This window comes from Oncorhynchus masou, unplaced genomic scaffold (assembly GCF_036934945.1).
Source record: "Oncorhynchus masou masou isolate Uvic2021 unplaced genomic scaffold, UVic_Omas_1.1 unplaced_scaffold_981, whole genome shotgun sequence".
NCBI classification, from domain to species: Eukaryota; Metazoa; Chordata; class Actinopteri; order Salmoniformes; family Salmonidae; genus Oncorhynchus; species Oncorhynchus masou.
Genome location: NW_027016324.1, coordinates 7,501 through 35,414, shown reverse-complemented (window position 1 = coordinate 35,414; position 27,914 = coordinate 7,501). Strand labels below are relative to the sequence as shown.

Below are 27,914 nucleotides of genomic sequence, written 5' to 3'. Positions count from 1 at the left end.
TAGAGAAGCCTACAAAATACAACAGATAAGAATAAAGATTCACATTGAAGAAAAATGATTATTACATGGATTTCTCTCAGGTCAAGGCTTGCATTCCAAATGGCACCCTATTCCCTATTTAGGACACGACCTTTGACCCATATGTCTCTGGTCAAAAGTAGTGCACTGTATAGGGGATATGGTACTGTTTGGGACGTAGACCAAGGGTTCAGATAGTAACTAGCTAGAACTTTGCCCACATTGTCATCCTTTCTCAGTCAATCCCGAAATATTAACTCCCCTCAACAACAAAAAAATGGTAACTTGAGGCACATCGTTACGCAGTGCCGAAACATATGAATAAAAAGAGAACGCCACACGACTGTGAATCTTCTCCCCCAAAAAAACCCCATCTCCATTTATAATGTCAAACTTGTGTGATACACAATTTCTAAAGAGCTTTGTAAAATAAGTATTTTTTTTTCCTTCAGTGTTACAATAAATGTTTTAGAGAAGAAAAGAAGAAGAAAAAAAGACAGTCTGATTCCACTATTTTATTTCCTGAAATCATTTCCCCTCTCAGGCTTTGGATGGAGTCCACTGAGCCAACAGATTCTTCCCTCCCGCCCCCACTCCACAACTACCCAATCACAAGTCACGCAGCTCAGTCGCTGGCCAATCAGAATCACTGTACCATCAGGGAGATTGGTTTAAAAACAGGTGCAGTCAATCAGCTCTTCAGACCACACCTGGCAAAGCCTCCCCTTTCTCCGCCCCTTTGAATGAGGTCCAAACCCAACGGCATTGCTGGGTAAACCAGCTGAGCTGTTAAAGGGGGGTTGTCATCGGTGGTAACAGTGAGTGGAGGGTGGTGGTTTTCATTAGGGGAGGGTAAAGGTTATTCAAAACATAGTGTAGAGGGGAGGGCCTTATCACCATACCTTCCCTACCAATACCTCTGTTCCCCTTCCTGTCTCAGACAGACCCCCCCACCCGTACAGACAAGCAGAGTGGTCAGATCTGGCTGCAGACAGACTGCAGAGTGACCCTTTAGCTGGTTGTGTTAGCTTGGTCTATAGCCAGGTGGCAGGTTGGGTGGGACTGGGTTTAGCCAGCCAATCAGCCAGGCAGACAGACAGCTCTAGTGCTGCTACGGTACGGGAGTAGGGGTTCCATGGTGGACCCCTAGGAGGTTATATCGGGGTGGGGGGAGTATCTTGAACCCCCCCCCCCCTGCTCTCCCCCTCCTTCCCCATCAGCGTGTGGCACGGTTGGGTGCTGCTGCTCCAGTGGCTCCCCCTCTCCTTCCTTCACCCCCCAGGCCCAGACAGACACACCTAACCCTAACTCTGCCAGAACAGGGCAGGTGGGTAACAGGGTATGTACGCATCCGGGTGTCTGGTCTGGAGGTTGGGTTGGATGGCTAACCCTCCCTCTGCGAGGCTCTGTTGTGTGCTGGAACCAAAGAGATGCACCACAGGGAGACCCCACTCACACCCAGGCTGTCCAGCCCTCGTACAGCTGGGACAGGTTGTCCACATTGGTGGCCTCCTTTATCACACAGTCCACCTGGAGAGGAGAGAGGGATGGAGGAGGAGGAGAGGGGGGAGGTGGGGAGACAGGTCAGGGAGAGAGGGATGGAGGAGGAGGAGAGGGAGAGCAGGAGGAGAGGAGAGGGGGGAGGTGGGGAGACAGGTAGGGGAGAGAGGGATGGAGGAGGAGGAGAGGGGGGAGGTGGGGAGACAGGTAGGGGAGAGAGGGATGGAGGAGGAGGAGAGGAGAGAGACCGGGATAAGTCAAAGGGGGAGGAAAGTGTAGTCAACAAAGTGTGTAGCTGCCTGCTCAGTGTGTAGCTGCCTGCTCAGTGTGTAGCTGCCTGCTCAGTGTGTAGCTGCCTGCTCAGTGTGTAGCTGCCTGCTCAGTGTGTAAAGCAGTGTGTAGCTGCCTGCTCAGTGTGTAGCTGCCTGCTCAGTGTGTAGCTGCCTGCTCAGTGTGTAGCTGCCTGCTCAGTGTGTAGCTGCCTGCTCAGTGTGTAGCTGCCTGCTCAGTGTGTAAAGCAGTGTGTAGCTGCCTGCTCAGTGTGTAGTTACCTGTTCAGTGACACTCATCCTCCTGCTGGGGTCCACGTCTCTCCCCTCCAGCTTGGCTTTCACCCTCTTCCACACGCTCACCGCGTACGAGTTCCTCTCCTGGACAGCTGCAGCACACACACACCATCACGTCAGAGTCACCACACACACCACCACCACGTCAGAGTCACCACACACCACCACCACGTCAGAGTCACCACACACCACCACCACGTCAGAGTCACCACACACCACCACCACGTCAGTCACCACACACCACCACCACGTCAGAGTCACCACACACCACCACCACGTCAGAGTCACACACCACCACCACGTCAGAGTCACCACCACACACCACCACCACACACCACCAGAGTCACCACACACCACCACCACGTCAGAGTCACCACACACCACCACCACGTCAGAGTCACCACACACCACCACCACGTCAGAGTCACCACACACCACCACCACGTCAGAGTCACCACACACCACCACCACGTCAGAGTCACACACACCACCACCACCACGTCAGAGTCACCACACACCACCACCACGTCAGTCACCACACACCACCACCAGCCAGAGTCACCACACCACCACCACCACGTCAGAGTCACCACACACACCACCACGTCAGAGTCACACACACACCACCACCAGTCACCACACACACACCACCACGTCAGAGTCACCACACACACACCACCACGTCAGAGTCACCACACACACACCACCACGTCAGAGTCACCACACACCACCACCACGTCAGAGTCAACCACACCACCACCACGTCAGAGTCACCACACACCACCACCACGTCAGAGTCACCACAGAGTCACCACACACCACCACCACGTCAGAGTCACCACACCACACACCACCACCACGTCAGAGTCACCACCACACCACCACCACGTCAGAGTCAACCACACCACCACCACGTCAGAGTCACCACACACCACCACCACGTCAGAGTCACCACACCACCACCACGTCAGAGTCACCACACACCACCACCACGTCAGAGTCACCACACACCACCACCACGTCAGAGTCACCACACACCACCACCACGTCAGAGTCACCACACACCACCACCACGTCAGAGTCACCACACACCACCACCACGTCAGAGTCACCACACACCACCACCACGTCAGTCACCACACACCACCACCACGTCAGAGTCACCACACACCACCACCACGTCAGAGTCACCACACACCACGTCAGAGTCACCACACACCACCACCACGTCAGCACACACACCACGTCAGAGTCACCACACACCACCACCACGTCAGAGTCACCACACACCACGTCAGAGTCACCACACACCACCACCACGTCAGAGTCACCACACACCACCACCACGTCAGAGTCACCACACACCACCACCACGTCAGTCACCACACACCACCACAGTCACCACACACCACACCAGAGTCACCACACACCACCACCACGTCAGAGTCACCACACACCACCACCACGTCAGTCACCACACACCACGTCAGAGTCACCACGTCAGTCACCACCACCACCACCACGTCAGAGTCACCACACACCACCACCACGTCAGTCACCACACACCACACACCACGTCAGAGTCACCACACACCACCACCACGTCAGAGTCACCACACACCACACCACCACGTCAGAGTCACCACACACCACCACCACAGTCACACACACACCACCACCACGTCAGTCACCACACACCACACCACGTCAGTCACCACACACCACCACCACGTCAGAGTCACCACCACACCACGTCAGAGTCACCACACACCACCACCACGTCAGAGTCACCACACACCACCACCACGTCAGAGTCACCACACACCACCACCACGTCAGAGTCACACACACCACCACCACGTCAGAGTCACCACACACCACCACCACGTCAGAGTCACCACACACCACCACCACGTCAGAGTCACACAGTCACCCACACCACCACCACCACCACGTCAGAGTCACCACACACCACCACCACGTCAGAGTCACCACACACCACCACCACGTCAGAGTCACCACACACCACCACCACGTCAGAGTCACCACACACCACCACCACGTCAGAGTCACCACACACCACCACCACGTCAGAGTCACCACACACCACCACCACGTCAGAGTCACCACCACACACCACCACCCACGTCAGAGTCACCACACACCACCACCACGTCAGAGTCACCACACACCACCACGTCAGAGTCACCACACACCACCACCACGTCAGAGTCACCACACACCACCACCACATCACCACACACCACCAGCACTGAGTCACCACACACCACCTCACGTCAGAGTCAGACACCACCACCATCAGAGTCACCACATCCACCACCACGTCAGAGTTGCATCACCACCTGGTCAGAGGCACACACTGCTCAGCACTGACACGTAAGTCACAGACACCACCACCATACATCACCAGTCACCCACCACCACCACGTCAGAGTCAACCACCACATCAATTTAGCCTGGGTCCCCAGATCCTCAAAGTTAGACAGCTGCACCATCAGAGCATCCTGACCGTTTGCATCACCGCCTGGTATGGCAACTGCTCAGCATCTGACCACAAGGTCTCTACAGAGGGTCGGTACCCCCAGTACATCACTAACCTCCACACTGACTCTATACCAGGCGGTGTCAACACTGACCTGTATATAACCTCCACACTGACTCTGTACTGGTGCCCCCTGTATATAGCCTCCACACTGACTCAGTACCGGTACCCCCTGTATATAACCTCCACACTGACTCGGTACCGGTACCCCCTGTATATAGCCTCCACATTGACTCGGTACCGGTACCCCCTGTATATAGCCTCCACATTGACTCTGTACCGGTGCCCCCTGTATATAACCTCCACACTGACTCGGTACCGGTACCCCCTGTATATAACCTCCACACTGACTCGGTACTGGTACCCCTTGTATATAACCTCCACACTGACTCAGTAACGGTACCCCCTGTATATAACCTCCACACTGACTCAGTACCGGTACCCCCTGTATATAACCTCCACACTGACTCGGTACCGGTACCCCCTGTATATAAGCTAGCTATTGTGATACTTTTTATATTTTATTTCCAGAGTGGCACAGCGGTCTAAGACACTGCATCTCAGTGCTTGAGGTGTCACTACAGACACCCAGGTTTGAAACCAGGCTGTATCACAACCGGCCGTGATTGGGAGTCCCCATAGGGTGGTGCACAATTGGCCCAGCGTCGTCCGGGTATGGCCGTCATTGTAAATAAGAATTTATGACTTGCTTAGTTAAATCAAATATAAATATATATACACACATATTGATGTCACTTGTTATATCCACTTCAAATCAGTATAGACGAAGGGGTTAAATAAGGATTTTTTAAGTCTTGAGACAATTGAGACATGGATTGTGTACAGTCGTGGCCAAAAGGTTTGAGAATGACATTAATTAACTGAGGTCTTCTGCCTCAGTTTTTATGATGGCAATTTGCATACACTCCAGAATGTTATGACGAGTGATCAGATGAATTGCAAATCAATTGTAAAGTCCCTCTTTGCCATGCAAATGAACTGAATCCCCCAAAAACATTTCCACTGCATTTCAGCCCTGCCACAAAAGGACCAGCTGACATCATGTCAGTGATTCTCTCGTTAACACAGGTGTGAGTGTTGACGAGGACAAGGCTGGAGATCACTGTCATGCTGATTGTTCGAATAACAGACTGGAAGTTTCAAAAGGAGGGTGGTGCTTGGAATCATTATTCTTCCTTTGTCAACCATGGTTACCTGCAAGGAAACACGTGCCGTCATCATTGCTTTGCACAAAAAAGGCTTCACAGGCAAGGATATTGCTGCCAGTAAGATTGCACCTAAATCAACCATTTATCGGCTCATCAAGAACTTCAAGGAGAGCGGTTTAATCGCCCAAGAAAGTCCAGCAAGCGTCTCCTAAAGTTGATTCAGCTGCAGGATCGGGGCACCACCAGTACAGAGCTTGCTCAGGAATGGCAGCAGGCAGGTGTGAGTGCATCTGCACGCACAGTGAGGCAAAGACTTTTGGAGGATGGCCTGGTGTCAAGAAGGGCAGCAAAGAAGCCACTTCTGTCCAGGAAAAACATCAGGGACAGACTGATATTCTGCAAAAGGTACAGGGATTGGACTGCTGAGGAATGGGGTAAAGTCATTTTCTCTGATGAATCCCCTTTCTGATTGTTTGGGGCATCCGGAAAAAAGCTTGTCCGGAGAAGACAAGGTGAGCGCTACCATCAGTCCTGTGTCATGCCAACAGTAAAGCATCCTGAGACCATTCATGTGTGGGGTTGCTTCTCAGCCAAGGGACTGGCCTCACTCACAATTTTGGCTAAGAACACAGCCATGAATAAAGAATGGTACCAACACATCCTCCGAGAGCAACTTCTCCCAACCATCCAGGAACAGTTTGGTGATGAACAATGCCTTTTCCAGCATGATGGAGCACCTTGCCATAAGGCAAAAGTCATAACTAAGTGGCTCGGGGAACAAAACATCAATATTTTGGGTCCATGGCCAGGAGACTCCCCAGACCTGAATCCCATTGAGAACTTGTGGTCAATCCTCAAGAGGCGGGTGGACAAACAAAAACCCACAAATTCTGACAAACTCCAAGCATTGATTATACAAGAATGGGCTGCCATCAGTCAGGATGCGGCCCAGAAGTCAATTGACAACATGCCAGGGCGGATTGAAAAGGTCTTGAAAAAGAAGGGTCAACACTGCAAATATTGACTCTTTGCATCAACTTCATGTAACTGTCAATAAAAGCCCTTTGACACTTATGAAATGCTTGTAAATATACTTCAGTATTCCATAGTAACATCTGACAAAAATATCTAAAGACACTGAAGCAGCACACTTTGTGGAAATTAATATTTGTAATTCTCAAAACGTTTGGCCACCACTGTATGTGTGCCATTCAGAGGGTGAATGGGCAAGACAACATATTGAAGTGCCTTTGAACGGGGGTATGGTAGTAGGTGCCAGGCACACCGGTTTGTGTCAAGAAATGCAACGCTGCTGGGTTTTTCACGCTCCACAGTTTCTGTGTGTTTCAATGGTCCACCACCCAAAGGACATCCAGCCAACTTGACACAACTGTGGGAAGCATTGGAGTCAACATGGGCCAGCATCCCTGTGGATGCCCTGACGAATTGAGGCTGTTCTGAGGGCAAAGGGGGGTGCAACTCAATATTAGAGAGGTGTTCCTAATGTTTTGTACAGTCAGCACTCTACTGTTGTACTATATGGAATAGGGTCCCATTTGGGACAGTTAGGAAGCAGTCTATATGGAATAGGGGCCATTTGGGACAGTTAGGCAGCAGTCTATATATGGAATAGGGTCCCATTTGGGACAGTTAGGCAGCAGTCTATTTGGGACAGTTAGGCAGCAGTCTATATGGAATAGGGTCCCATTTGGGACAGTTAGGGTAGCAGTCTATTTGGGACAGTTAGGCAGCAGTCTATATATGGAATAGGGTCCCATTTGGGACAGTTAGGCAGCAGTCTATATGGAATAGGGGGCCATTTGGGACAGTTAGGCAGCAGTCTATATGGAATAGGGTCCCATTTGGGACAGTTAGGGTAGCAGTCTATTTGGGACAGTTAGGCAGCAGTCTATATGGAATAGGGTCCCATTTGGGACAGTTAGGAAGCAGTCTATATGGAATAGGGGGCCATTTGGGACAGTTAGGCAGCAGTCTATATATGGAATAGCGTCCCATTTGGGACAGTTAGGCAGCAGTCTATTTGGGACAGTTAGGCAGCAGTCTATATGGAATAGGGTCCCATTTGGGACAGTTAGGGTAGCAGTCTATTTGGGACAGTTAGGCAGCAGTCTATATATGGAATAGGGTCCCATTTGGGACAGTTAGGCAGCAGTCTATATGGAATAGGGGGCCATTTGGGACAGTTAGGCAGCAGTCTATATGGAATAGGGTCCCATTTGGGACAGTTAGGGTAACAGTCTATTTGGGACAGTTAGGCAGCAGTCTATATGGAATAGGGGGCCATTTGGGACAGTTAGGCAGCAGTCAATATATGGAATAGGGTCCCATTTGGGACAGTTAGGCAGCAGTACTGCTGCTTCTTCTAATTATAGACTCATTGACTTGGAGGTCAGGTGTTAGATGGAGGTTAGGGTCATACCTCGTCCCGTCTTGGGGTCGCGTACAGCCCGTTTGGGGCTGGGATTTAGACCCTGCTGGTCATCGTCTGAGCGCTGGGGGGGTGTCCGCCGGGTGAGAGAAGGTTAGAAGGGGGGAGGAGCTTGCGTGAATTCTGGGACATTGAGTCCGTCTGAGTCTTCACACCGCTGCACCTCACCGCTGGGGAGAGAAGGGGAAAAAGAGAGAAGGGGAGAGAGAGAGAAGGTGGGAGAGAGAGAGAAGAGAGGAGAAGGTGAGAGAGAGAGAGAGAGAGAGAGAGAGAGAGAGAGGGAGAGAGAGAGAGAGAGAGAGAGAGAGAGAGAGAGAGAGAAGGGGGGTGGGAGAGAGAGAGAGAGAAGGTGGGAGAGAAGGGGGAGAGAGAGAGAGAGAGAAGGTGGGAGAGAGAGAGAGAGAAGGTGGGAGAGAGAGAGAGAGAAGGGTGAGAGAGAGAGAGAGAGAAGGTGGGAGAGAGAGAGAAGGGTGAGAGAGAGAGAGAAGGGGGAGAGAGAGAGAGAGAAGGGGGGAGAGGAAAGGAAAGAGCAAGAAGGAGAGAAAGATCGTAAAGAGAAGAGAACAGTAGAGAGAGTAATCATTCTGGTATTTAACACAGGTTATCACATTAAACGAAGGGCCCCCTATTCCTTATGTAGTGCCCTACTTCTGACCTAGGGCCCCATAGTAGTGCACCACATTGGGAGCAGGGTGCCCTCAGCCAGGGTAGCGCACAATGAGGAAGGTGTAGTTACCTGCAGCGAAGCTGGTCTGAGCTGTAGAGGTGGGGCTGGAACAGTCTCCACCCCTCTCTGTCACCAACGGAGACGCAAAGCCAACCAGGCCGTTATACACACTGAAGACCGACAGAGAGACAGAGAGGAGGAACAGGGTGGCCACTGTCAGTACGGGTAGGGGGTGTTTGTAGCTCATTCAGTGTGTGTGTTGGTGTGTGTGTGTGTGTGTGTGTGTGTGTGTGTGTGTGTGTGTGTGTGTACCTGGTGCTCTGTGTGTGTAGCTCCTTCAGGGTAGCAGGTATCTCCTGCAGTAGCTCCACCCCCTCCTGACTGGCTCCTCCGCCTCGGGTCTGGCCCGTTGCCTGGACGACAGTGAACAGCACGATCTGCACGTTGTCCTGCCACGCCTTGTACTCCAACAGGAACTGGCGCACGCTGCCCTCGTAGGTCACTTCCTCCCCCTCCGCCAGCGCGTTCTCCTCGTCCTACGGGAGAGACAGAAGAGAAAGACATTTCACTGGTTCACCTACAGTCAATGAACTAAGTAGACCAGACCCAGTTGTTATCGCATTGGTGTATGTGGAAGAAGCCACCCCTTAAGCAGACCGGGACAGCGACCATTTTTTTCTTATAGTAAACAGCCTGATTAAAAGACATCTTGATTTATCCACCATCTTTGCTACGGTACGGGGGACACGCAGGGACAAACAGAGTGGGCGGAGGTCAGGTCAGTTAGGGAGGCGTTTCTAACAAATAAAATCACTGTGAGAGTTGCGTAGTGGATTGCTGAGAGTATCATGCAGCTGTACACCTGTCTCCCTGTTGGCGTGTCACTGCCCATACCTTGGCCATGGCCCTCAGAAGGTGTTTAACGTCAGCCAGCTGGCGGTTGTGATTGGACAGGATGCCCTTGATGCTGTCCACCAATAGCTGCAGTGATTCCGTGGCGACATCCAGCTGCTGCTCACGCTCCTCTTGCACAGCCCCCTGGGTAGCCAGCTCCTGGCCCAGCTGCTTCTGGGCACAAGCTAGCCAATCAGGGCTGCCGATGGGCAGCTCCAACGCCGGACTCTGAGTTTGAGGAGAGATGGGAGAAATGGGAGAGTAAGGAAAGTCCCAAATGGTACCCCTATATCAGCCCTGTCCCTGGAGAGATACCCTCCTGTAGGATTTGGTACCCTCCTGTAGGATTTGGTACCCCTATATCAGCCCTGTCCGTGGAGAGATACCCTCCTGCAGGATTTGGTACCCTCCTGTAGGATTTGGTACCCCTATATCAGCCCTGTCCGTGGAGAGATACCCTCCTGCAGGATTTGGTACCCTCCTGTAGGATTTGGTACCCCTATATCAGCCCTGTCCGTGGAGAGATACCCTCCTGTAGGATTTGGTACCCTCCTGTAGGATCTGGTACCCCTATATCAGCCCTGTCCCTGGAGAGATACCCTCCTGTAGGATTTGGTACCCTCCTGTAGGATCTGGTACCCCTATATCAGCCCTGTCCCTGGAGCTGTAGCTAAGGGTCAGTACTCACCAGTCTGTGGAGCTGTAGCTAAGGGTCAGTACTCACCAGTCTGTGGAGCTGTAGCTAAGGGTCAGTACTCACCAGTCTGTGGAGCTGTAGCTAAGGGTCAGTACTCACCAGTCTGTGGAGCTGTAGCTAAGGGTCAGTACTCACCAGTCTGTGGAGCTGTAGCTAAGGGTCAGTACTCACCAGTCTGTGGAGCTGTAGCTAAGGGTCAGTACTCACCAGTCTGTGGAGCTGTAGCTAAGGGTCAGTACTCACCAGTCTGTGGAGCTGTAGCTAAGGGTCAGTACTCACCAGTCTGTGGAGCTGTAGCTAAGGGTCAGTACTCACCAGTCTGTGGAGCTGTAGCTAAGGGTCAGTACTCACCAGTCTGTGGAGCTGTAGCTAAGCGTCAGTACTCACCAGTCTGTGGAGCAGCTGTAGCTAAGGGTCAGTACTCACCAGTCTGTAGAGCTGTAGCTAAGGGTCAGTACTCACCAGTCTGTGGAGCTGTAGCTAAGGGTCAGTACTCACCAGTCTGTGGAGCTGTAGCTAAGGGTCAGTACTCACCAGTCTGTGGAGCTGTAGCTAAGGGTCAGTACTCACCAGTCTGTGGAGCTGTAGCTAAGGGTCAGTACTCACCAGTCTGTGGAGCTGTAGCTAAGGGTCAGTACTCACCAGTCTGTGGAGCTGTAGCTAAGGGTCAGTACTCACCAGTCTGTGCAGCAGCTGTAGCTAAGCGTCAGTACTCACCAGTCTGTGGAGCTGTAGCTAAGGGTCAGTACTCACCAGTCTGTGGAGCTGTAGCTAAGGGTCAGTACTCACCAGTCTGTGGAGCTGTAGCTAAGGGTCAGTACTCACCAGTCTGTGCAGCAGCTGTAGCTCTATGGAGGAGACGGAGGTGTTGAACTGGGCAGCGTAGGAGCAGGTCTGCTGGCACCTCTTCAGCAGCTCAAACAGAGCAGAGTCCATGCTCAGGGCCTCAGGGGTCCGCATCCGCAGGCTCTCAAAGTTCAGTATGGTACTGCACAGGAATGTCACCTGGTATTGGGAATAATAATGTTGAGGAATGTCACTTGGTATTGGGAATAATAAAGTTGAGGAATGTCACCTGGTATTGGGAATAATAAAGTTGAGGAATGTCACCTGGTATTGGGAATAATAAAGTTGAGGAATGTCACCTGGTACTGGGAATAATAAAGTTGAGGAATGTCACCTGGTATTGGGAATAATAATGTTGAGGAATGTCACCTGGTATTGGGAATAATAAAGTTGAGGAACGTGAACTGGTATTGGTTCCGGTTGGTTGGAGCGAGCGGTCGCATCTACACTTCGGTCCGCAGGTAGTATAACTTTTCATTACATTTCATTACATTTCGTTATAGTACAACGGTTTGATTTGTCTTATCTTAGCAATTTCTTCTTAGCTAGCTACATAGCCGTCTTTGTATCAACGACAATTGCATATTATCGTATTTCGTCGTCCCTAACGTATCTGCCCAGCAGCTAGCTAAGCAGCTAGCTAACATCCACTGTCCACTAGCACTGTAGAAACTATTACACTCAACTGAGCGACTCGATTAGCGTAGTGTCAGCTAGCTACATAGTTGTCTTCGCTGTCTTCGTATCCAAGATAATTGTGCAGTTTAGAGTGTGTAGACTTAGAGTGATTATCTTAATTTACCGAGGTTAGCTAGCCAGCTATTTGTCGTCCTTAACGTAGGAAATGTTGCTAGCTAGCTAGCCAACAGCTAGCCAACCTCTACCGAATTGAACTCCAACTACCCGGTCAACATTCCGCGTCGCTCCACAGGTAGTATCACATTTTTCATTTCACTTCATTACAGTACAACGGTTTGATTTGTTTGATCGTAGCTAGCCAGCTACATAGCCGTCTTTGTATCTAAGACAATTGTGTAGTCTAGAGCGATTTTCTAGGTTAGCTGGCCAGCTATTGTCGGTCTTTCAACGTAGCTAGCCAGCTAGCCCCCGAATAGCAGCACTGTAGTAACTATTACAGTACAACGGTTTGTTTTGTTTGATCGTAGCTAGCTAGCTACATAGCCGTCTTTGTATCTAAGACAATTGTGTAGCCTAGAGCGATTTTCTAGGTTAGCTGGCCAGCTATTGTCGTTCTCTTAACGTAGCTAGCCAGCTAGCCCCCGAATAGCAGCACTGTAGTAACTATTACAGTACAACGGTTTGTTTTGTTTGATCGTAGCTAGCTAGCTACATAGCCGTCTTTGTATCTAAGTCAATTGTTTAGCCTAGAGCGATTTTCTAGGTTAGCTACATCGCAGCCACTACCAGCTAGCCTACTCCAGCAGTACTGTATCATTTCAATCATTTTAGTCTATAAGATTCTTGCTACGTAAGCTTAACTTTCTGAACATTCGAGACGTGTAGTCCACTTGTCATTCCAATCTCCTTTGCATTAGCGTAGCCTCTTCTGTACCCTGTCAACTATGTGTCTATCTATCCCTGTTCTCTCCTCTCTGCACAGACCATACAAACGCTCCACACCGCGTGGCCGCGGCCACCCTAATCTGGTGGTCCCAGCGCGCACGACCCACGTGGAGTTCCTGGTCTCCGGTAGCCTCTGGAACTGCCGATCTGCGGTCAACAAGGCAGAGTTCATCTCAGCCTATGCCTCCCTCCAGTCCTCGACTTCCTGGCACTGACGGAAACATGGATCACCACAGATAACACTGCTACTCCTACTGCTCTCTCTTCGTCCGCCCACGTGTTCTCGCACACCCCGAGAGCTTCTGGTCAGCGGGGTGGTGGCACCGGGATCCTCATCTCTCCCAAGTGGTCATTCTCTCTCTCTCCCCTTACCCATCTATCTATCGCCTCCTTTGAATTCCATGCTGTCACAGTTACCAGCCCTTTCAAGCTTAACATCCTTATCATTTATCACCCTCCAGGTTCCCTCGGAGAGTTCATCAATGAGCTTAATGCCTTGATAAGCTCCTTTCCTGAGGACGGCTCACCTCTCACAGTCCTGGGCGACTTTAACCTCCCCACGTCTACCTTTGACTCATTCCTCTCTGCCTCCTTCTTTCCACTCCTCTCCTCTTTTGACCTCACCCTCTCACCTTCCCCCCTACTCACAAGGCAGGCAATACGCCGACCTCATCTTTACTAGATGCTGTTCTTCCACTAACCTCATTGCATCTCCTCCAAGTCTCCGACCACTACCTTGTATCCTTTTCCCTCTCGCTCTCATCCAACACTTCCCACACTGCCCCTACTCGGATGGTATCGCGCCGTCCCAACCTTCGCTCTCTCTCCCCCGCTACTCTCTCCTCTTCCATCCTATCATCTCTTCCCTCTGCTCATACCTTCTCCAACCTTTCTCCTGAGTCTGCCTCCTCAACCCTCCTCTCTTCCCTTTCTGCATCCTTTGACTCTCTATGTCCCCTATCCTCCAGGCCGGCTCGGTCCTCCCCTCCCGCTCCGTGGCTCGATGACTCATTGCGAGCTCACAGAACAGAGCTCCGGGCAGCCGAGCGGAAATGGAGGAAAACTCGCCTCCCTGCGGACCTGGCATCCTTTCACTCCCTCCTCTCTACATTTTCCTCCTCTGTCTCTGCTGCTAAAGCCACTTTCTACCACTCTAAATTCCAAGCATCTGCCTCTAACCCTAGGAAGCTCTTTGCCACCTTCTCCTCCCTCCTGAATCCTCCTCCCCCTCCCCCCCCTCCTCCTCTCTGCAGATGACTTCGTCAACCATTTTGAAAAGAAGGTCGACGACATCCGATCCTCGTTTGCTAAGTCAAACGACACCGCTGGTTCTGCTCACACTGCCCTACCCTGTGCTCTGACCTCTTTCTCCCTCTCTCTCCAGATGAAATCTCGCTTCTTGTGACGGCCGGCCGCCCAACAACCTGCCCGCTTGACCCTATCCCCTCCCTCTTCTCCAGACCATTTCCGGGGACCTTCTCCCTTACCTCACCTCGCTCATCAACTCATCCCTGACCGCTGGCTACGTCCCTTCCGTCTTCAAGAGAGCGAGAGTTGCACCCCTTCTGAAAAAACCTACACTCGATCCCTCCGATGTCAACAACTACAGACCAGTATCCCTTCTTTCTTTCTCTCCAAAACTCTTGAACGTGCCGTCCTTGGCCAGCTCTCCCACTATCTCTCTCAGAATGACCTTCTTGATCCAAATCAGTCAGGTTTCAAGACTAGTCATTCAACTGAGACTGCTCTTCTCTGTATCACGGAGGCGCTCCGCACTGCTAAAGCTAACTCTCTCTCCTCTGCTCTCATCCTTCTAGACCTATCGGCTGCCTTCGATACTGTGAACCATCAGATCCTCCTCTCCACCCTCTCCGAGTTGGGCATCTCCGGTGCGGCCCACGCTTGGATTGCGTCCTACCTGACAGGTCGCTCCTACCAGGTGGCGTGGCGAGAATCTGTCTCCTCGCCACGCGCCTCACCACTGGTGTCCCCCAGGGCTCTGTTCTAGGCCCTCTCCTATTCTCGCTATACACCAAGTCACTTGGCTCTGTCATAACCTCACATGGTCTCTCCTATCATTGCTATGCAGACGACACACAATTAATCTTCTCCTTTCCCCTTCTGATGACCAGGTGGCGATCGCATCTCTGCATGTCTGGCAGACATATCAGTGTGGATGACGGATCACCACCTCAAGCTGAACTCGGCAAGACGGAGCTGCTCTTCCTCCCGGGGAAGGACTGCCCGCTCCATGATCTCGCCATCACGGTTGACAACTCCATTGTGTCCTCCTCCCAGAGCGCTAAGAACCTTGGCGTGATCCTGGACAACACCCTGTCGTTCTCAACCAACATCATGGCGGTGGCCCGTTCCTGTAGGTTCATGCTCTACAACATCCGCAGAGTACGACCCTGCCTCACACAGGAAGCGGCGCAGGTCCTAATCCAGGCACTTGTCATCTCCCGTCTGGATTACTGCAACTCGCTGTTGGCTGGGCTCCCTGCCTGTGCCATTAAACCCCTACAACTCATCCAGAACGCCGCAGCCCGGCCTGGTGTTCAACCTTCCCAAGTTCTCTTCACGTCACCCCGCTCCTCCGCTCTCTCCACTGGCTTCCAGTTGAAGCTCGCATCCGCTACAAGACCATGGTGCTTGCCTACGGAGCTGTGAGGGGAATGGCACCGCAGTACCTCCAGGCTCTGATCAGGCCCTACACCCAAGCAAGGGCACTGCGTTCATCCACCTCTGGCCTGCTCGCCTCCCTACCATTGAGGAAGTACAGTTCCCGCTCAGCCCAGTCAAAACTGTTCGCGCTCTGGCCCCCAATGGTGGAACAAACTCCTCACGACGCCAGGACAGCGGAGTCAATCACCACCTTCCGGAGACACCTGAAACCCCACCTCTTCAAGGAATACCTAGGATAAGATAAGTAATCCTTCACCACCCCCCCCCCCTTAATGATTTAGATGCACTATTGTAAAGTGGCTGTTCCACTGGATGTCAGAAGGTGAATTCACCAATTTGTAAGTCGCTCTGGATAAGAGCGTCTGCTAAATGACTTAAATGTAAATGTAAATGTAATAATAATGTTGAGGAACGTGAACTGGTATTGGGAATAATAATGTTGAGGAATGTCACCTGGTATTGGGAATAATAATGTTGAGGAACGTGAACTGGTATTGGGAATAATAATGTTGAGGAACGTCACCTGGTATTTATTCGGAATAATAAAGTTGAGGAATGTCACCTGGTACTGGGAATAATAAAGTTGAGGAATGTCACCTGGTATTGGGAATAATAAAGTTGAGGAACGTGGAACTGGTATTGGGAATAATAATGTTGAGGAACGTGAACTGGTAATAATAAAGTTTAGATATGATTTTAAATATATACATATACAGTGGGGCAAAAAAAGTATTTAGTCAGCCACCAATTGTGTAAGTTCTCCCACTTAAAAAGATGAGGCCTGTAATTTTCATCATAGGTACACTTCAACTATGACAGACAAAATGAGAAACAAAAAGAAAATCAAGAAAATCACATTGTAGGATTTTTTATGAATTTATTTGCAAATTATGGTGGAAATTAAGTATTTGGTCAATAACAAAAGTTTATCTTAATACTTTGTTGGCAATGACAGAGATCAAACGTTTTCTATAAGTCTTCACAAGGTTTTCACACACTGTTGCTGGTATTTTGGCCCATTCCTCCATGCAGATCTCCTCTAGAGCAGTGATGTGTTGGGGCTGTTGCTGGGCAACATGGATTTTCAACTCCCTCCCAATATTTTCTATGGGGTTGAGATCTGGAGACTAGCTTGGCTACTCCATGACCTTGAAATGCTTCTTAGAAGCCACTCCTTTTTGTTGCCCGGGCGGTGTATTTGGGATCATTGTCATGCTGAAAGACCCAGCCACGTTTCATCTTCAATGCCCTTGCTGATGGAAGGAGGTTTTTACTCAAAATCTCACGATACATGGCCCCATCCATTCTTTCCTTTACACGGATCAGTTGTCCTGGTCCCTTTGCAGAAATACAGCCCCAAAGCATGATGTTTCCACCCCCATGCTTCATAGTAGGTATGGTGTACTTTGGATGCAACTCAGCATTCTTTGTCCTCCAAACACGATGAGTTGAGTGTTTACCAAAAAGTTCTATTTTGGTTTCATCTGGGGGACACGTCTGGCACTGCAGGATTTGAGTCCATGGCGACGTATTGTGTTACTTATGGTAGGCTTTGTTACTTTGGTCCCAGCTCTCTGCAGGTCATTCACAAGGTCCCCCCGTGTGGTTCTGGGATTTTTGCTCACCGTTCTTGTGATCATTTTGACCCCACGGGGTGAGATCTTGCTTGAAGCCCCAGATCGAGGGAGATTATCAGTGGTCTTGTATGTCTTCCATTTCCTAATAATTGCTCCCACAGTTGATTTCTTCAAACCAAGCTGCTTACCTATTGCAGATTCAGTCTTCCCAGCCTGGTGCAGGTCTACAATTTTGTTTCTGGTGTCCTTTGACAGCTCTTTGGTCTTGGCCATGGTGGAGTTTGGAGTGTGACTGTTGAGGTTGTGGACAGGTGTCTTTTATACTTATAACAATTTCAAACAGGTGCCATTAATACAGGTAACGAGTGGAGGACAGAGGAGCCTCTTAAAGAAGAAGTTACAGGTCTGTGAGAGCCAGAAATCTTGCTTGTTTGTAGGTGATCAAATACTTATTTTCCACCATAATTTGCAAACAAATTCATTAAAAAAAAATCCTACAATGTGATTTTCTGGATTTTCTTCCCTCATTTTGTCTGTCATAGTTGAAGTGTACCTATGATGAAAATTACAGGCCTCTCTCATCTTTTTAAGTGGGAGAACTTGCACTATTAGTGGCTGACTAAAAACATTTTACCCACTGTAGATGTTTGAATCATCAGCATACATGGACACAGGGTTTGTTTAAATCGTGGCACATTCATTAATTTCCTTGTGTGTTTCATAAGACTATACAACCAGGGTGTTGGGTAATAGGCCTTGTATTGTGCTTTGATTGACGGACCAAAACAGCAAGCGTTGACTCGTTTATAAAAAAAGTGTCTGACTGACTGAACAATTCAATCCTTTAATATCCCTTTTCCTATTCATAAATCATACAACGTAGTTTATATGTTCATGGTATCGCGTCGGGACACGTAAACCAAAATATCTGGTTTCTGTTGAACGAGGATTGAAGCCTATGTCGAGACTTGCCAGTGACCTCTAAAGTGACTCGTCAGTAAAGACTTGTAATGGGTTGTTTCAAAACAAACAGCTCTCTTTGAACGGGATGTTTTATGTGAACCGGATCGGTGAGAGAGCTGTTCATTTACTCCTAATTTGCACACTGGTAGGCTACTACTGATTTTTAGCGATTCTCTTCAGGTAAATTATGAAAACATTCGATGAAGATGTTGAGTCTTCACTGCAGGAACAATAGGTAGTAGAGCCTTATTCTGGTCTGACTTTGTATAAAAGTGGGACTGCACGATATTGCAGGGGGTCTGGTGGGTCCTCCCCCTGAATTATTTTTGTATTTTTAAAATGTTTATTTTCCTGCAATTCTATACTGAACAAATATAAATGAACATGCAACAATTTCAAAATGTTTTAGTGTGTTACAGTTCATATAAGGAAATCAGTCAATTGAAATAAATAAATTAGGTCCTAATCTATGAATTTCACATGACTGGGAATACAGATATGCATCGGTTGGTCACAGATACCTTAAAAAAAAGGTAGGGGCGTGGATCAGAAAACCAGTCAGTATCTGGTGGGACCGTTTGCCTCATGCAGCGCAACACATCTCCTTCAGATAGAGTTGATCAGGCTGTTGATTGTCCCACTACGTTGTCCCACTACTCTTCAATGGCTGTGTGTTGCTGGATATTGGACCACACTGTCAAACGCGTTGATCCAGAGCATCCCAAACATGCTCAATGGGTGACATGTCTGGTGAGTATGCAGGCCATGGAAGAACATGTTCAGCTTGCAGGAATTGTGTACAGATCCTTGCAACATGGGGCTGTGCATTATCGTAATGAAACGATGATGATGATGGTGGCGGATGAATGGCACGATAATGGGCCTCAGGATCTCATCACGGTATCTCTGTGCATTCAAATTGCCATCGATAAAATGCAATTGTGTTCATAGTCCGTAGCTTATGCCTGTCCATACCATAACCCCACCATGGGTAACTCTGTTCACATCAGCAAACCGCTTGCCCACACGACACCATACACATGGTCTGCGGTTGAGGCCGGTTGGACATACTGCCAAATTCTTTAGAACAACGTTGCGGCAGCTTACGGTAGAGAAATTAAGATTAAATTATCTGGCAACATTTCTGCGGTCAGTATGCTAATTGTACGCACCCTCAAAACTTGAGACAATCTGTGGCATTGTGTTGTGTGACAAAACTACAGCCTTTTATTGTCCCCAGCACAAGGTGCACCTGTGAAATGATTATGCTGTTTAATCGGCTTCTTGATATTCCACACCTGTCAGGTGGATGGAATATTTTGGCAAAGGATGAACGCTCATTAACAGGGATGTAAACTAACATGCGCACAACATTTGAGAGAAATCAGCTTTTTGTGCGTATGGAACGTTTCTGGGATCTTTTACTTCAGCTCATGAAACACTTTACATGTTGCCTTTATATTTTTGTTCAGTGTATATTGTTTCTCAATAGGGAATCCATGTTTACTTGACAGAACACAATCTTTTAGGTTTTTGCCACAAACTAAAATGAAAGATTTAGTTTATTGTAGCAAAAAACTAAATTGAAAGAGTAGACTATTTTTTCTGACTAGATTAATAATCTACCGCCTTCCCTCAAAGTCCCACCCACAGTGGATTGATTGACAGGTCTGAAACTCTACCAACTCTGTGAATCAAACATCCCGCCCCCTCCCCTGACAAACCCACCCACAGTGGATTGATTGACAGGTCTGAAACTCTACCAACTCTGTGAATCAAACATCCCGCCAAATTGTTAGGCCAAACTGTTAAAGGGATAGTTCACCCAAATTAGAAAAAGGCATATTAGTTTCCTTACCCTAAGTGTCCACAGCAGCAAAGCCAATGAAATACATCATTGTGGCAGTTCATATCTTGCACCAAAGCTGTAAATATGACTAATCTCAGAGAAGACCGCTTTAATGTTTTAAACAAAAAGTTATTAGAAAATAGCCCTGATCCTATTGGCCAATATCCAAAGCTACTAACACACGGAAATAATACATTTCAGTAAATCAACACATTAGAATGTACAAGGAGGCCACCAAAATAGAGCTCTGCATGCAAAGAAAATGGGGGGGGGGGGGGGGCATGCCCTCCAAATTTTCTCAATTTTCTTCCAGAAAACCCTGACTATACAGGGAATAGGGTGCCATTGGAGACCCAGGAAAGGTGGAGACCCAGGAAAGGTGGAGACCCAGGAAAGGTGGAGACCCAGGAAAGGTGGAGACCCAGGAAAGGTGGAGACCCAGGAAGGTGGAGACCCAGGAAGGTGGAGACCCAGGAAAGGTGGAGACCCAGGAAAGGTGGAGACCCAGGAAAGGTGGAGACCCAGAAAAAGGTGGGAGAGTAAACCCAGAAAAGGTGGGGGAGACGTAAACCCACGTAAACCCAGAAAGGTGGAGACGTAAACCCAGAAAAGGTAAACCCAGAAAAGGTGGAGACGTAAACCCAGAAAAGGTGGAGACGTAAACCCAGAAAAGGTGGGAGTGAAACGTAGAACGTAAACCCAGAAAAGGTAGAGACGTAAACCCAGAAAAGGTGTAAACCCAGAAAAGGTGGAGATGTAAACCCAGAAAAGGTAGAGACGTAAACGTGGAGAAACCCAGAAAAGGTGGAGACAGAAAAGGTAAACCCAGAAAAAGGTGGAGACGTAAACCCAGAAAAGGTGGGAGACGTAAACCCAGAAAAGGTGGAGACGTAAACCCAGAAAAGGTAGAGACGTAAACCCAGAAAAGGTGGGAGACGTAAACCCAGAAAAGGTGGAGACGTAAACCCAGAAGGTGGGCAGCGTGGGTGGTGTACCTGGCTGGTACGCTGGCTCTCCCGGGCCACGAGGGCGCGGCGCTCTGCGATGGTCAGATCAAAGTCCTGGAGCACCGGGGCCAGGGCAGGGTTGGCCCCTCCGGCCCACTTCAGACGCTGCTCTATACTGCCCTCTAGTGATGCCAGCTTCTCCTGCAGGGGGAGAGGACAGATCCGATTAAAAAAACACAGATACACAATCATTAAAGGACTCAGACCAGAGAGAGAAAAGAGAGCATTTTATTTACAGGAGAAGCTTAGCGTAACGGTCTAGTTAGCTATCAAGGTTGACAGATTGGTCAGCAGGTAGCCTAGTGGTTAGAGGAGGCAGATAGCCTAGTGGTTAGAGCGTTGGGCCAGTAACTGAAAGGTTGCTAGATCGAATCCCCGAGCTGACAAGGTAAAAATCTGTCATTCTTAACAAGGCAGTTAACCCGCTGTTCCTCGGCGGTCATAGTAAAAAATAATTTATTCTCAACTGACGAGCCAGGTTAAATAAAGGTTAAAAATAAAATAATAATAATAATAGGTGATGGACTGACCTGGACAGCAGCGATGGCCGCCTCGTCCTGGCTGAGTTTGTAAAGCTTCTTCTTCATACTACTGAGGATGATGGAGCGAGGAGGAGGGCTCACACTCATCGGCTGGGTCCGAGGGCCGAGCACGTCCTCATGCTGCCACTGGAATACAGACAGGGGACAGGGTTCAAGGGAGAATCCATCACAAAACACTACTTCCTGATTAACGGGTTAACCCAATACGTGAAAACAATATATCCCCTCCTCTCACACTGGGACACACAGAGACAGGACAGGGTTAACCCCCACACCCCACCTCCTCTCACACTGGGACACACAGAGACAGGACAGGGTTAACCCCCACCCCCCTCCTCTCACACTGGGACACACAGAGACAGGACAGGGTTAACCCCCCACACCTTCCTCTCACACTGGGACACACAGAGACAGGACAGGGTTAACCCCCACACCCCCTCCTCTCACACTGGGACACACAGAGACAGGACAGGGTTAACCCCACACCCCTCCTCTCACACTGGGACACACAGAGACAGGACAGGGTTAACCCCCACCCCCCTCCTCTCACACTGGGACACACAGAGACAGGACAGGGTTAACCCCCACACCCCCCCCTCCTCTCACACTGGGACACACAGAGACAGGACAGGGTTAACCCCCCACCTCCTCCTCTCACACTGGGGCACACAGAGACAGGACAGGGTTAACCCCCACACCCCTCCTCTCACACTGGGCTACACAGAGACAGGACAGGGTTAACCCCCACCCCTCCTCCTCTCACACTGGGACACACAGAGACAGGACAGGGTTAACCCCCCCTCCTCCTCTCACACTGGGCTACACAGAGACAGGACAGGGTTAACCCCCCACCCCACCTCCTCTCTCACACTGGGACACACAGAGACAGGACAGGGTTAACCCCCCACCCCACCTCCTCTCACACTGGGACACACAGAGACAGGACAGGGTTGACCCCCACACCCCCCCTCCTCTCACACTGGGACACACAGAGACAGGACAGGGTTAACCCCCACACCTCCTCTCACACTGGGACACACAGAGACAGGACAGGGTTAACCCTCACCCCCCCTCCTCTCACACTGGGACACACAGAGACAGGACAGGGTTAACCCCCACACCCCTCCTCTCACACTAACCCCCACCCCCCAGGACAGGGCTAACCCCCACCCCCAGGGGCTACACAGAGACAGGACTCCCAGGGCTAACCCCCACCCCCAGGACAGGGCTAACCCCCCCCCACACCCCTCCTCCTCTCACCTGGAACATGGTGATGTGTAGCTGGGTGCGTTGCAGGGAGACCTTGGCAGCGTCCAGGCTGGTCTCCAGGCGTCTGAGCAGGTCCAGTTTCTTCCAGGCCGTGTCGTAGGAGGAAGCCAGCACCGTGCCTCTGTTCAGCAGCAGCTGAGACATACGGCCGGCGCCCAGACCCTGCACCACCGTCTGCTTACACAACTCATCTAGCGACACCTGGACAAAACGACACGTTTAAAAATCGGGACAGACCTAAACATGTATGAAGGAAGACAATTTTTTTATTTTTACCTTTATTTTACTATGCAAGTCAGTTAAGAACAAATTTTTATTTTCAATGACGGCCTAGGAACAGTGGGTTAACTGCCTGTTCAGGGGCAGAATGACAGATTTGTACCTTGTCAGCTCGGGGGTTTGAACTTGCAACCTTCCGGTTACTAGTCCAACACTCTAACCACTAGGCTACCCTGCCGCCCCAATCCATGTAACATGTTGATCGATCAGGTCCGGAACATTCCACTCCCTACCTTGCCGTCAGCTCCGAAGTCCTTGGCCTCCACCTGCGCGGTCAGATCCAGACCCAGGGCGGACAGAGTGCTGCAGAGAGACAGACCCAGGGTCTGGGTGGGAAGACCAATCAGCATCTGACGGACAAACTCAGCCGTGAACGCCTTGATGGGCCGGGTCATCTGCTCCTCGCTCACTACCACCGCCGCCGCCCCCCGGAACACGGGCTTCCCTGGTAGACCTACACCCCCCAGACCCACTACTGGGCCGTTGGAGGGAGGAGGGTCCTCAGACACTGGGGGGCACGTACCTGGGGAGGGAGGGGGGAGAGAGAGAGGGTCAAACGCACTATATATATAATGTTTCAGATACTGTTTCATAGGGCAGGGAATTGCCAGGGACATCGCGATACAATATTATGATGATACTTCGGTGGAGATACGATATGTATTTAGGTTCTCATGATTCTGTATGGATTACTATTCGATAGTGATTTTTATTGTGATTCGATGTTCCAAACATACTGCTCACTATACGTCTGCTGCAGAGACGAGAGAGAGCATGAGGAAAACGAGAGAGAGCCATGAGTAAAACAAGTTTAGGTCAGCCATGGAGACAGTAGCCATGGAGACAGTGGAGGCAGAAGCCATGGAGACAGTAGCCATGGAGATAGTGGAGACAGCAGCCATGGAGACAGCCATGGAGACAGAAGCATGGAGACAGAAGCCATGGAGACATGGAGAAGCCATGGGAGACAGAAGCCATGGAGACAGAAGCCATGGAGACAGAAGCCATGGAGCCATGGAGACAGAAGTGCAGAAAACCAACTGGCTCCATTTAGACTGTTGGCGAACAAGCTGAGAGAACATCCTGGAGTTCTGGAGCAGGAACAGACAACTAGCAGTCGTCAAAACGGTACGATATATTGTCAATAAAAATATCCTGAAAAGTATCTGTATGTATTTAAACCGTTTCTCTAGTTGGAACAAGGTTTTTATAAAAACAGAGTGGATGAAACCTTGTTTCCTAAGACCCTCCCCCTTTCTTCATCTGACACAAAGCATCTCTCAGATAGACTGTACAGTGTTGACCTCTACTGGCGTTCTGCATCTGACACAAAGCATCTCTCAGATAGACTGTACAGTGTTGACCTCTACTGGCGTTCTGCATCTGACACAAAGCATCTCTCAGATAGACTGTACAGTGTTGACCTCTACTGGCGTTTCTGCATCTGAGTGACAGGACAACGCTTCATAACAGACACAAGACATTTGAAATGTCTTGATTCTTTAGTAACTAGCGTGAGTGTAATATTCACTGTTTCAACTTTTTATTTCACTTTGTTTTTGTTTGTTTATCTAGTTCACTTGCTTTGGCAATGTAAACATGTGTGTGTGGCTGGGCTCCCTGCCTGTGCCATTAAACCCCTACAACTCATCCAGAAACTCACCCCGTCCTCCGCTCTCTCCACTGGCTTCCTGGTGTTCAACCTTCCACAGAGTTCTACCTCCAGGCTCTGATCACGCCACCCCGTTCATCCACCTCTGCCTCTACCACTGAGGGAGAGTGTCTGGAGCGAAGGAGCAATCACCATCGGAGCCTGAAACCCCACCCTTCAAGACTCCATGGTGCTTGCCTACGGAGCTGTTCCACTGAGGAAGAACAATTTGGCACCTCCAGAACATGTCTGTGAGGACCGCTCACACCCAAAGAAATGGACCTGAGGACCATCCACCGCGCTCACGCATCACATCCACCTTCCGCCACGCCGCCCAGTCAAAACTCCATGGAAATCATCTAAGAGAGGAGAGGAAGTAACATCATGGAGGACAGGGAGAGTGAGAAGAGAAGGAAACCCTGGAGATAAAAGTGACAAAACAAATGGAATGTGGATTGAAGAGGAATAATGCAATTGACAAGGACTGTTCCACTGGATGAAAGGTGATTCACCAAAAAGAGAGCTCTGGATAAGAGCGAGGAGCTAAAGGAAATGTAAATGTAATGTAAAAGAGGGAGGCTTAAAGGGGAAAGAGATTTTGAACAGAGAGGGTAAATAAAGAGATTGAGAAGAGAGAGAGAGGACACAGTTTGAGAAAAGAGATGGTTTGAGAGGAAAGAGATTGAGAAAGAGAGAGGCTGAGAGAGGAAAGAGATTGAGAAAAAGAGAGAGGAAGGAGATTGAGAAATCTAGAGAGGAGAGGAAAGAGATCATGAGAAGGCAGGAGAGAGAAAAGAATAGCCTGAGATAGAGGAAAACAATTGGAAAGAGAGAGGTGAAGAGGGAATAACAAGAAAAAGGTTTAAGATGAAGAGTGATTGAGAAGAGAGAGGGTGAGAGAGCGAAAGAGATTGAGAAAGAGAGAGGGTGAGAGAGGGAAAGAGATTGAGAAAGAGAGAGGGTGAGAGAGGGAAGAGATTGAGAAAGAGAGAGGGTGAGAGAGGGGAAAGAGATTGAGAAAGAGAGAGGCTGACAGAGGAAAGAGATTGAGAGAGAAAGAGATTGAGAAAGAGGAGGCTGAGAGAGGAAAGAGATTGAGAAAAGAGAGAGAGGGAAAGAGATTGAGAAAGAGAGAGGCTGAGAGGGGAAAGAGATTGAGAAAGAGAGAGGGTGAGAGAGGAAAGAGATTGAGAAAAGAGAGGCTGAGAGAGGAAAGAGATTGAGAAAGAGAGAGGGTGAGAGAGGGGAAAGAGATTGAGAAAGAGAGAGGGTGAGAGAGGAAGAGATTGAGAGAAGAGAGAGGGCTGAGAGGGGAAAGAGATTGAGAAAGAGAGAGGGTGAGAGAGGAAAGAGATTGAGAAAGAGAGAGGCTGAGAGAGGGGAAGGAGATTGAGAAAGAGAGGCTGAGAGAGGAAAGAGATTGAGGCTGAGAGGAAAGAGATTGAGAAAGAGAGAGGCTGAGAGAGGAAAGAGATTGAGAAAGAGAGAGGGGCTGAGAAGAGAGGGAAAGAGATTGAGAAGAGAGGGAGGCTGAGAGGGAAAGAGATTGAGAAAGAGAGAGGGTGAGAGAGGGGAAAGAGATTGAGAAAGAGAGAGGTGAGAGAGGGGAAGGAGATTGAGAAAGAGAGAGGGTGAGAGAGGGGAAGGAGATTGAGAAAGAGAGAGGGTGAGAGGAAAGAGAGGCTGAGAGAGGAAAGAGATTGAGAAAGAGAGAGGCTGAGAGAGGAAAGAGATTGAGAAAGAGAGAGGCTGAGAGAGGGGAAAGAGATTGAGAAAGAGAGAGGGTGAGAGGGGAAAGAGATTGAGAAAGAGAGAGGCTGAAGGGAAGGAGATTGAGAAAGAGAAGGGTGAGAGAGGAAAGAGATTGAGAAAGAGGGAGGCTGAGAGAGGAAAGAGATTGAGAAAGAGAGAGGCTGAGAGAGGGGAAGGAGATTGAGAAAGAGAGAGGCTGAGAGAGGGGAAAGAGATTGAGATTGAGAGGGGCTGAGCTTGAGGACATTGAGGAAGTAGGTGTGTTACCTTCTCTGTGAGCTGCCCGAAGGCGGTCTCCAGCTGAGCAAACATGCCATCGAAGGCCACCAGCAGCATCTGACCGGCGGACATCTTAGGAGAGTCCTGTCCCACGGCGTCCATACTGGCCCCTGGAGGCTGCATCAGCTGGCAGTACTGGGCCCGCAACATCCTGTAATGTAACATAACCAATTAACACGAACCCTACTGCCTGTCTGTTCCCAGTACTGGGCCCGCAACATCCTGTAATGTAACGTAACCAATTAACACGAACCCTACTGCCTGTCTGTTCCCAGTACTGGGCCCGCAACATCCTGTAATGTAAACATAACCAATTAACACGAACCCACTGCCAGTCTGTTCCCAGTACTGGGCCCGCAACATCCCAACTAACTGAACCCCACTGTCTGTTCCCAGTACTGGGCCCGCAACATCCTGTAATGCAACATAACTTAATTAACACGAACCCTACTGCCTGTCTGTTCCCAGTACTGTCTGTTCCCCTGTTCTAACCTGGTGATGTGGAGACAGTGTCTGTTCTAACCTGGTGATGTGGAGACAGTGTCTGTTCTAACCTGGTGATGTGGAGACAGTGTGTGTTCTAACTGGAGACAGTGTCTGTGATGACTGGTGATGTGGAGACAGTGTCTGTCTGTTCTAACCTGGTGACAGTATCTGTTCTAACCTGGTGATGTGGAGACAGTGTCTGTTCTAACCTGGTGATGTGGGAGACAGTGTCTGTTCTAACTCTGGTGATGTGGAGACAGTGTCTGTTCTAACCTGGTGATGTGGAGACAGTGTCTGTTCTAACCTGGTGATGTGGAGACAGTGTATGTTCTAACCTGGTGGTGTGGGTGATGTGGAGACAGTGTCTGTTCTAACCTGGTGATGTGGGAGACAGTGTCTGTTCTAACCTGGTGATGTGGAGACAGTGTGTGTTCTAACCTGGTGATGTGGAGACACTGTGTGTCCGCCTCGTGCTCCAGGCCCATGGCGCGCTGCGGAGGTGTGTGCAGGGCGTCGGCCAGCCCTGCAGGGGGACCCCGTCTGCACACTGCTCCACTAAGAGGTCCAGCTCAGACAGCATGGTCTCCAGGGTGGCCTCGCCCTTCAACATGCAGCGGAGAGC

General features: G+C 49.9%; 1 protein-coding gene and 1 long non-coding RNA gene across 2 annotated transcripts; both read right to left on the bottom strand.

Annotated features, from left to right (window-relative positions):
- Positions 1 to 1,470: 1,470 nt before the first annotated feature.
- LOC135538545 (serine/threonine-protein kinase SMG1-like) lies at positions 1,471 to 24,931 on the bottom strand. The gene is made up of 12 exons (XM_064964434.1): positions 24,892 to 24,931; positions 23,358 to 23,647; positions 22,837 to 23,046; positions 21,565 to 21,702; positions 21,023 to 21,175; positions 11,349 to 11,528; positions 9,827 to 10,054; positions 9,245 to 9,468; positions 9,002 to 9,102; positions 8,313 to 8,435; positions 2,070 to 2,176; positions 1,471 to 1,548 (listed from the first exon to the last, which is right to left on the bottom strand). Exons 1-12 carry the CDS (start codon positions 24,929 to 24,931, stop codon positions 1,471 to 1,473), a joined length of 1,872 nt encoding a protein of 623 aa, XP_064820506.1.
- A 188-nt stretch (positions 24,932 to 25,119) lies between these two features.
- LOC135538550 (uncharacterized) lies at positions 25,120 to 27,781 on the bottom strand. Its single transcript, XR_010455439.1, has 3 exons — positions 27,731 to 27,781; positions 26,795 to 26,957; positions 25,120 to 25,134 (listed from the first exon to the last, which is right to left on the bottom strand). It is a non-coding gene; the product is annotated as an uncharacterized LOC135538550 (long non-coding RNA).
- Positions 27,782 to 27,914: the final 133 nt, after the last annotated feature.